The sequence below is a fragment of the Mizuhopecten yessoensis genome, unplaced genomic scaffold, assembly GCF_002113885.1.
Source record: "Mizuhopecten yessoensis strain PY_sf001 unplaced genomic scaffold, ASM211388v2 scaffold3321, whole genome shotgun sequence".
Lineage (NCBI taxonomy): Eukaryota > Metazoa > Mollusca > Bivalvia > Pectinida > Pectinidae > Mizuhopecten > Mizuhopecten yessoensis.
Window position 1 is genome coordinate 104,868 of NW_018404986.1, and position 11,430 is coordinate 116,297.

General features: G+C 38.4%; 1 protein-coding gene across 1 annotated transcript in view; it reads right to left on the reverse strand.

Annotated features, from left to right (window-relative positions):
- The window catches only part of LOC110447346, a 38,206-nt gene extending 31,313 nt beyond the window's left edge, over positions 1-6,893 (reverse strand). The window contains exons 1-2 of the mRNA XM_021492967.1: positions 6,708-6,893; positions 1,747-1,883 (exon numbers count right to left, since the gene is read on the reverse strand). Coding sequence (XP_021348642.1) covers positions 1,747-1,883; positions 6,708-6,741 — 171 coding nt within the window. The 5' untranslated portion in view covers positions 6,742-6,893. The remainder of the gene's footprint in view (positions 1-1,746; positions 1,884-6,707) is intronic.
- Between the last annotated feature and the right edge of the window lie 4,537 nt (positions 6,894-11,430).

Genomic DNA, 11,430 nt, shown 5'->3' on the forward strand with positions numbered 1-11,430 from the left:
TGACCTTGATCCGATGACCTTGATAACTCGAACTTGTAGAAGAAATTTAATTCTTTATGACTGTGTGAAGTTTGATTAAAAACCAAGAAAGAATGAAGACGCTAGAGTGCTGACAAAGTTTTTCTATTTATAGTAATAGTGACCTTGACCTTGATCCGATGACCTTGAAACTCGAACTTGTTGAAGAGATTTTAATTCTTTACATGTGTGTAAAGTTTGATTAAAATCCATGAAAGAATGAAGGCTCTAGAGTGCTGACAAACCTCTTCGGACAGACGGACAGACGGACGGACAGACGGAGGGGAAAACTATAGTCCCCCCGGTTTCACCGGTAGGGGACTAATAAATAAAGTACGCAAATATTAAATTTAAAATTCATTAGACAACTGGTTTAGGATCGAAAGATGGCATTAGTACAAAGAGAGACATAGAGCTGCATTTTCATAATAAAATGTGCAAATATTTTCAGTTGTGCATTATTTGGATGAAAATTGGACATTTTGAAGGAAATTAACTCTTTTATTTAAAGCCTCTGCATGCACCATTTTAACAAATAAATAGTTGACATGCTTAATTAAGCATTGTCATACCAGTGTTCATTAGTAGAAAGGAATTTTGGTTTGTCACATTGGGAGGCTTTCATTTCTGTCATGCTAACTGTCCAAAACACTATACTTTTGCTATTTCTGCATAGCAACACAATTTTGTTGCTATGGTAAGGCATCTTTGCATATTAGCCCCAATCAATATGATATTTATAAAAGAAATTGGTATTTAAAGAATCTTTTACTTTTCATGAGGCCAAAAATAACCCATAACATCCCAAGTCCTTTGGGTGAAATCTAATACTTTGTTCAGAAGTAAGGTTTTAAGTGACCAAGAAGCTCAAGGGCCTTAATAGCTCTTCAGGTTTGATTGTATAACCTCTTGTTTCGCAATTGTGCAACTGAGTGAACAAATAAAATCTTGAAATCTTGGTATTTTGTTTTCAATTCAAAACCTGCTGAATACCATACCTATTCCTTAGATGCATGGGCATAACACCAGCAATAAATATGAGCATGGAGTGAAGATCTTAAATGTTTCCTTATGCTATATGACCCTGCTGGAAGTAAATCCAAGCCAAGTCAAACCCAGGGGCTAACCCTGTCCATGCCTAGCAATTGCATTCATGTTCATAGGGTGACAATTTCAATTGTTTCCACGTAATGACCAAAGATGTAAGTACAAAGAGGTGGGACTTGACACCTGGAGTCAATCCCGATAGCACGAATGCCTGTCTCTTTATGCCTTGCAATAGTTATAGGGTAGGGATCTCAACTGTTTCCATGTTATAACCTGGGGAGTTAGTCCCAAGGGGTGGAGCTGGACCTCTGAACTAAGAATGGTAGTTTGTATAAACGATTTGGTCTATTCATGCATAGGAATTATTTATTTGGTTACAGGGTGGGCATCCAGACCGTTGCAAAGTTATAACCAATTTTTTCAATCAGAAAAATGACAGATGATGGATGATGGGCTAGGAGTTTTTACATAAGGTGTGCTAAAATTGTCAGCTATGTTAATGGCAAAAGAAATCAGAAAAAAAGTGAAGAAAAATTAAAAATAAAGTAAAAACAATATGTCCCAATATTTTGAGGCATAATTATTTAGCAAACTTGTCTGATGCTGTAACAAGTAGATTCCTTCAAATAACATTGCAAGCAAACCTCAATAAGGAATAGAAATTTAACTATACATATATACCTCTGCCTTGGAGTTGCGAATAAGCTGTTTTTCTTTCATTTTTAATTCACGTTCCACCTTCTTTTCCTTTTTTGTAGTTACATCACCAACTAATACCCGTGGGTTCTTTTCATGTGGTTCTTTGTCATTAGAAGAGTCTGAAATATGATCAATACAATTCACAAAATGGTCACTCCCCTTATGTGGTTAACTGGACCACAGTCATTGGAGAAGTTACAAAACATGTAGATGATCTACATACATATATATATTGTAACCTTTCAAATGATGACTGACTTCTGTAAAGCCCACTGCCATGTGAGCAAAATTAAAATGATCTACAAACAAGAGTCTTTTTTTATGTTGGTAATGAAGAACTGAAACCTGGATTCACCTTTACTATCTGTTACCTGGTACATACCTGTAACTTATATTTCTCCCACCTTTCACAGGCGTGTCTCCCATTTTAGCCGGGAAAGATCAGCTAGGGGGAGATAGCCTCGTGTCGATTAGCACATGTTCAATTATGACGTCATTAAAATGTGTCACCGGTAATTGTGACATCATCAAAAGTGAATGACAATATTCATACCCCACATGTGTTTTTGTTAACAAACTTGGTAGGTTATTGTTGGTGGAGTTGTGACAGAAATAATAGGATGGAAGAAAAATAGTCAACCCCTATCTTGAGGGTGTAACAGAGAAATCTCCAACCCCCGGGGTGATTTTTGTTGGCAGAGCCTCGGGTTGGACAACCAAAAAATGCACCCATCGGGTAGGAGATTTCTCTGTCACACCCTTAAGGTAGGGGAAGATTATATTAATCACTAGCATGCAGGGCACCATATCTGTCTCCCATTATGTTTATATTAGGGACACTTAGACCAGGACTGCGGTCACATCCGTAATTTATTTATCACTCACCTGGGACAAACTTTTTTTTATATCACTCACCTGCGACACCATTTTATCTCAATGAGTAATAGCACTATGCCATCACCAATAGTTAATATTGAAAGATTCCGTTGTAATCCTTAGATCCACAAGTTATTTCCTGATCAATAAAATCCACACACTCAGTCACATTTCATTTGCCTTTCAAGTCTCAATAAATGTACAGTATCAGTGACTTTTAAATAGGGTCACACACACAATTTAAAAGCCTCCTTTTATCATGTATACAATAAAGTTTAATATGAGACATCCCAAAGTGGAATGCCTTTAGCTCCAGTAAGCTTACTTTTATCTTATCAACTAAACATTTAGGTTAAACTGGGTCAGCTTCATTGCCTACATTAGTTTTTACATCAGTTACATACAATCTGATATTGTACAACAGATTGTGACTTGTAGAAGGAAGGACTAGCTGTTTTATGATGCCACCAGGTCAAAACTTCACAGTTTATTTCCTCCTGACACAAGGCTGTGTACAGTTGTTCTTTTGGGGATCAAACAATTTTCTAATGAACATATAAATCATGTGATCCGGTATCAAATGTACCCAGATGAAATACTTTAAAATGGTATAAAGTAGAAGAGATGACCATTACAACATCAAATAAGGTCATCTACATGAGTCCAACATTAACACCCTTTTGCCAAGTCAGTTGAGAAAAGCTGTTATAATGCATTTACTGATTTACTGATATTGCATTTACTTGATTTTTTACATGTTGCTCGTTTAAAAAATATGGCCATAGAAACTTTCAAGATTATAAACGGCACTTCACCATCATTTTTACATGATCTTATTGAACAAAGAAATGTTTTATATAATTTTAGAATAGAGGACACTCTGAAGATTCCAAGGGTAAATGTTTAGATTTGAGGCGGCCCGGTTGTGGAACAGTCTGCCAATCGAGTACAGAAAGATAGAGGACTACCAGACTTTCCGTAGACTGCTCCGCAACTGGGATGGCCAACTATATGCTCTTGTGGAATTTGCACAAACACAGTGATATTCACCTCAGGAATTTATCTTTTGTGATATTATTTCTACTTTATATGTGATATGCTATTGTGTAAATTTGTGTCTCTCTTCCTTTTTAGTATTCTGTGATTTTTTGTTGTTAAATTACTTAATATGCGTATATTTATGTTTGTCGCAAGAATAGCACTACAGTGCTAATGTTATTTTGTTTGTAATATGCGACGGTAAATAAAATTTCTTGAAACTTGAATCTTGACCATCAGCAACTATCACTACTATCGTAGTCACCTGCCCGACCACATGGGTTTTCTCCAGGTACTCCGGTTTCCTCCCACACTAAGACCCCCCGAGCACTAATATCCGGGCCAACAAGACTGATAATTTGTTTCTTATTTGTTGTAAAACAAATAAAGTTTATATTTATCACTTCTAACAGGGCCATATCAGTAACTACAGCCACTTACTGGGCCACATATCAGCACTATGGCCTTTTACAGGGCCATATATCAGCACTATGGCCATTTATATTACTGGGCCATATATATCAGCACTATGGCTACTTACTGGGCCACATATCAGCACTATGGCCATTTACAGGGCCATATATCAGCACTATGACCTTTTACTGGGCCATATATAGCAGCACTATGGCTACTTCCTGGGCCATATATCAGCACTATGGCCATTTACTGGGCCATATAGCAGCACTGGCCATTTACTGGGCCATATAGCAGCACAATGGTCACTTACTGGCCCATATAGCAGCCCTATGGCCATTTACTGGGCCATATAGCAGCACTTGCCATTTCCTGGGCCATATAGCAGCCCTGTGGCCACTAACTGGGCCATATAGCAGCACTATGGCCACTTACTGTGCCATATAGCAGCACTATGGCCACTTACTTGCCATATAGCGGCACTATGGCCACTTACTGGGCCATATAGCAGCACTATAATGGCCACTTACTGGGCCATATAGCAGCACTATGGCCATTTACTGGGCCATATAGCAGCACTGTGGCCACTAACTGGGCCATATAGCAGCACTATGGCAATTTACTAGTGGGCCATATAGCAGCATTGGCCATTTACTGGGCCATATAGCAGCACTATAATGGCCACTTACTGGGCCATATAGCAGCACTATGGCCACTTACTTGCCATATAGCAGCACTATGGCCACTTACTGGGCCATATAGCAGCACTATGATGGCCACTTACTGGGCCATATAGCAGCACTATGGCCATTTACTGGGCCATATAGCAGCACTATGGCCACTTACTGGGCCATATAGCAGCACTATGGCCACTTACTTGCCATATAACAGCACTATGGCCACTTACTGGGCCATATAGCAGCACTATGGCCACTTACTGGGCCATATAGCAGCACTATGGCCACTTACTTGCCATATAGCAGCACTATGGCCACTTACTGGGCCATATAGCAGCACTATAATGGCCACTTACTGGGCCATATAGCAGCACTATGGCCATTTACTGGGCCATATAGCAGCACTGTGGCCACTAACTGGGCCATATAGCAGCACTATGGCAATTTACTAGTGGGCCATATAGCAGCATTGGCCATTTACTGGGCCATATAGCAGCACTATAATGGCCACTTACTGGGCCATATAGCAGCACTATGGCCACTTACTTGCCATATAGCAGCACTATGGCCACTTACTGGGCCATATAGCAGCACTATGGCCACTTACTGGGCCATATAGCAGCACTATGGCCACTTACTGGGCCATATATGTACATCAGCAGCTACCGCCACTTACTGAGCCATATCAGCATACTACAGCCTGTTTAATATGCGGCAGCCGTTTTTATAATTTTAGGTGTTCACCTTCCCTTGTACTGTTTGTTCAAGACATTAGCAACTACTAGTTGACAACTCAGTCTTTTAGGTGGGTCATTAACTATGTAATTACTGACCAGTCAATTGTTCTTGTTGTAGGTATCTCTTCTATTTAATATACCACAGAGTACTCCTCTGGCTTGGTGACTGAGGTTTAAGCTGAACTTTACTGTACAACTTGCTACTAAGCAGACGCTGGTCTCATTCTGTCCCAACATAATATATCATATCTAAAAACATAAGCCTTGTGCATCTCTTGTTGTATCAAGTTATATGGTGTGTTTGCCTAATCTACTTTATATAAGGAATTTGAACATTGACTGTAGTTATACATACCCTAGTGTGTCTAATCATGCGTGTATCGACTATAAACGCGGTGTTGAACAAACAATTACCGCTACGTACAAAACAGATACCACAACACTAGTTCCGTAACAGACATGATCCACACACTTCAATGGCCAACACTACAAACACGACGCTTATACACTAGAATTATCCTTTTTTACAAAATTATACACAGAATCGTAGCTTTAAACCCAACACATATACTCACACCTGTAGACCCCCGCACCAGACAGGTACACCCGTACGCATACAAATACATATCTGCTACAAAGGACACCTACAAATACTCATTCTTCCCACACACAGTAACACAATGGAATCTCCTCCCCTTAGCAGCAGTCCAATGCACAACACTAGAGGACTTCAAGGCACACTTACCCTACACAGCCCTTGAAGCCCTCATCACACACTAGTACATACACCAGATTTTAACTTTTTATCTATACCTTGCACAAAAAAAAATCACAAAAAAAACCACCCTCCCCTAATCACTATAAATAACCCCTTCACGCCTCTACAATAGTACCCCCGATGGCATAATCATCAAAATGATGGAGCCCTCGTATATAAAGAAGAAGTAGAAGACATACAAAGGTTCTTGAAATCTAATTTCATGTCCATGTTGAAAATCAATAGACAAATACACCAACATGTAGGAGACCTTTGTCGGCGTATCATATAAAATATTTGATAGGTCTATCCATTGGTTATGTTTCGATATCAATATACAAAAGAAACAATATTAGGATAACAACGAACGGATGACAACGAACCCGTTACCAAAGAAAGACGGTTGACCGAACAGTTTTACGTCTTACTAACACTCTTACCAACCTGATGGGAATATTTTCGAACTCAAGCAGCCCATGTTCAATGTTGACCTGCACACATTCCGCCTGAGTGGTCTGTGATTTAACTGTTATACGTCTGTTGTACTAGCCATCTATGTCGGTCATACATGACTTCGTTGGGTAGGTTGTTAACTTGATGGAGTGTAATGTTGCGATTCTCATGTTTACCTAATGTGGAACACTTCGGGCTAATACACAGTAACCACGGACAGAAAAGAAACGTTCCGAAATGTTATCTAGCATGACGACTAAAGAAAGATTACTCTTGTTCGTGTCGGAGACTACCCGCACGTTGCCCAGGGCTTCCTGTGAACTTTCTTTTTAGTGATGAATTAATAATAACAAAAAACCAAGAGGCCATCCGATGAGAAAATGTTTTGTCGCAACAATAGCAGTGCTAATGTTATTATGTTAGTCCGAATTTTTCTGACGTTTTATCGACTTTATTTATATCGGCCTGTCGTCGATTAACGACGTTAATCGACGACAGGCCGATATAAAAAAAGTCGATAAAACGTCAGAATAATTCGGACAAGTTACATGTATATATATATACGACGTTAAATAAAGCTTCTTGACTCTTGACATGTTAGATACCAGATGCTGAGAGATCGAGGGTCATAACCTCACACCACAGGGACCTGCTAATTTGTTACAGCGGCTATATTTGGACCTAAACTAAGGTGTTCAGAGTAATTTGTCATTTTTACCGAAAGTCGATCTAAACCCCTTAATTTGTAAAATTACTCTGAACACCTTAGTTTAGGTCCAAATATAGCCGCTGTAACAAATTAGCAGGTCCCTGTGAATCACACAACCTTCCCAAACATCTTTAGCATTCTAAATATATATATAAAAAAATATATGGATTACGGCCGCCTAGAGTTCGGAGAAACCCGGGTTCGAATCCCGTTCTGGTCATGCATTTTTCTATCTCCTTCAGTGTAACAAGTGCATCGCCGTGACCCGGCTTATTTATCGGTATCGAAGGCTTATACATTAATCGCAAATTATGCCAACTTATTTAGTCTTTCCTGTATACAATCACGCACTAGACTAACTAATCTCAACCCTCGGGGAAAGATTATTAAGTAACCAACCACTCGGCACAGCCTCGTGTTTGGCAACTTAAAAATCTTCCCCTCGGGTTGAGATTCCCCTATCTCACCCCAAGGGGGTGACAGATTCTATTAGTCTTTAATTAAAACGTGTTTTTTAAATAAACAGTGAGAGTGTTAGGAAAAGAGAAAGATAAGTTGAAGCAGGAGGACCTAGATTGAGATTGAAAACTAAGGTGGTCCGGTGGTGCAGTGGATAGCGCACTTGTATTGCCTTTCGCCAATTTGCAAGGCGGCGGCGAGATTCGATTCCCCGACCGGACCGTGAAAAGGGATGGGGTCGCCTGCCCGACACCCCGCTCGCTATCCAGTGGTTACGCTCACTTTCCGTTCATTCTCACTTATCATGCGCCAATACATATATACAGTAAAAGTGGAAAATGAACTTTGCATTGCAAACCTTGTTTTTTCATTTTTTTTCTCTCAAAGGATTTTGTGAACTGTCCATTCCCAACAGGTCATTGTCAGTAAAACAGATACGTGAGGCAGTACTTCTTCAATACAAAATGTTTTTCTTCTTCAAAGAGGTATGGCGGGTTGCTATGCCTATTTCCCCAAAGTTATGTTACGCTGGTGCGCGCATCCAACCGTGCACTGTTATGACGCGTCATCAGGTATTTTTAAACAGGTATACGTAGCTATATCGGAATCCTGTGTCTAAGAATAGATTATTGTAAACAGACGAATTTAAGGCCATGGCTATTAATACATGCGTTTAACGATAAAGGCTCAACACAATACTTATTTCACGTTTTTTATATTGATTTATAACAAATTATACGCTTTAATATATGTAATACAAGATCGTGGAATCTATACGAAACACTTTTGAACGGATTTAATTTTCATCACTACTACCTGCGTTCGGTAAATCGGTAGCATTCAGAATGAGTTCTGAGAAAGTATCCGGTCTCGGGCGATAATCCGCATGTCGCACTAAATAGTAACGAAATTATTACTAACAAAACTGATAAATCAATAGGTATATTATTAAAATGTAAACAAAATTTTCCCTCGATTTGAAAAACAAAATATTGCTTTGTTAAGGAAAATGATCACATGCCTAAATATTTAAAAAAAAAAAAAAAAAAAAAAAAAATGAGGGAGGATTCGAACATGCACCGTTTATTTTTTAGTCACAAGTAAACTGCGTTACACATTCGGCTAAATAGAACATATAGATATTGGCAATTACAAACTGATTTAACCCGAGAAACACCTGTCGCAGTTCAGAGAAACTTGATCAACCCTATTTTTCATTATTTGAGCACTTTCCCAAAGAAGGACCACTTTTCCGTAATCCGATTTGTTTTTGCATATTACATCACCTACATGACCAAGTCGATTTTATCTGGGAAAATAATGCACCAAAACAGAAACGTGACCAAAGTGAACATATATGTTACATATTTTCCTAGTGATGTGATCCCTTATCCTCACATATCCCACCCTTTTCTTTCATAGCTTTTCACTTATTAATCCTTTAAAAACCATTTATAGTAGTTAAATTTATTTGAACATCTACAATAACGTACGTAAATTAACCATTATCATATGCATTCATGCCTTTAGGTTTCCTAAGATTTGAAGATATTCCCCTTGAAAACTAAGCCAGGGCCCGTATTCATGAAACCGTTCTCATGCTCAAGCATGGAGTTTGTGCTCAAACCAACTTTCTTGAAACTCTATAAATTCATGTCAAATGATCAAAAAGTAAAATTTCAACATTAAAAACAGCAGTTTGCCTTAAGTCTCTTCATTTTTTTTACGTAAATAAGGCTTGTTTATAAAATTAAAACGTAAACAAGAAATTGGGCTTGAGCACAAAATCCATGCTTGAGCATGAGAGTGGTTTCATGAATACGGGCCCAGATGATGCAAGCAAAATTAAATTCACTCGGTATTCGCTTTAAATTTACACATTGTACAACAATGTTTGACTTCAGTTTTATAGTGTAAGCTATACAAAAAGTTCCCACGACAACGAGTACAGCTTTATTAGACAAATACATGTCACGTGTCTGTTGAAATTTTAACGGACAAACCACGAGTACCGAGTTTCATGCAGGATACTTGATACATGTATAATGCTTACAGAATTGATGTCGATGGATTTATATGCGATATAAGTTACCTTTAGTCAATATATCAAGATATTTTAAACTTGTATTCACTGATAATAAATGCTTGTATTATGGATATTTTGTTTAGTAACGTATCTGGCAAGACATTTTACGACAGTAGATAATCGCCAAAAAATCATATTTTAGCTGACATTATTGATATTGAATTAATTTAGTTTTGTTTAGACATAAGTAAACTTAAATTATGAAAGAAAACAAATGAATTTTAACTAAACTGAAAAAAAGCATAGTAGCTTTTTTTATCAGAAAAAGTGACGCGACAACGATTATTCGAGTATATTGGCATGCTCACGCACACTTTATGAACAATTTACCGTACGTTTTCAATAAAAAATTGTTTTTGTAAAAACATATTAATGTTGAAACAGTGAACTATGGCTTTGTCGTATAGGCTATATTATAGATGGTGGAATGATCATGCGACATGATTTCTGGTTAATGACGCACGATAAGTGAGAATGGGCGTTTCGCTCTTTACACCAATGAAATATGTCATAGCAAAATTGAAGGCACGAGTGTAAGCTATTTGATTGGTGTCAGGTGAAAAAGCATAACCAATCACTAGGCTGATACTTGATCTTTGAAGATTACAGAGGAGCGACACCCGACCTCAAAGTCAGAAAGTTTTACCGTTACGCGACAACGCCGATATTCTTTTGATGTACATGAAAGGATCAAATTAGTCTTCTCGTCTCGTCCACAAGGTGCTGCACACTGAGCCTTCGATTGTACTAGTATTGGTTATATCATAGGAACCGAGCAATATGTTAGTTATTGTACGAGAGGGGCGGAGCTACTTCTCGAGCGCGTAGCGCGAGAGATGTAAGCTCCGCCCCTCGAGTACGATAACTGACATATTGCGAGGCCTATGATGTAACCGACTTGTCGCATAAAGTGTCACGTAAAAATTTTAAGAGAACATTTGAACATTTGATAATGTCCAGAACTGGTCACAGGAGCACAGCAGTTCAAGCTTCAAGAGACTGTGTGCTGCACCGCTGTTAGAAGTGAGCAAATTATTGGACCCTCCGAAGGAGAAAATGGTAAAAATTGAGGGCGCTACATGTAAAAATGGTAATTCAGATACTAAGCCTACTAATGTGAATATTAACATGCCTACAGAAAAGGACCATGTTCCATTTGCTGTATTTCTAATATGTCCAGAAATGTGTTTCACAATTGCCACGTGTCTTTTAATTACAAGACCGACTGGTACCAGTTTATGCTAAGACTTTAACTTACAAAACGGAAAAAAGATCGACCGTGGAACCTGTCTGTAAAGGCGAAATTTGTTGAATTGTTTGCAACAATGTTGCTTAATAAAATGTGTTTGAACTTCCTGTATTTGTATTTTTATTTATTTCCCACGGTGTCGATATCCTATTAACATCACTAATTGGCCACTGTACACTTTCATTGGCTGACCAATGAGAATGGAGAATTC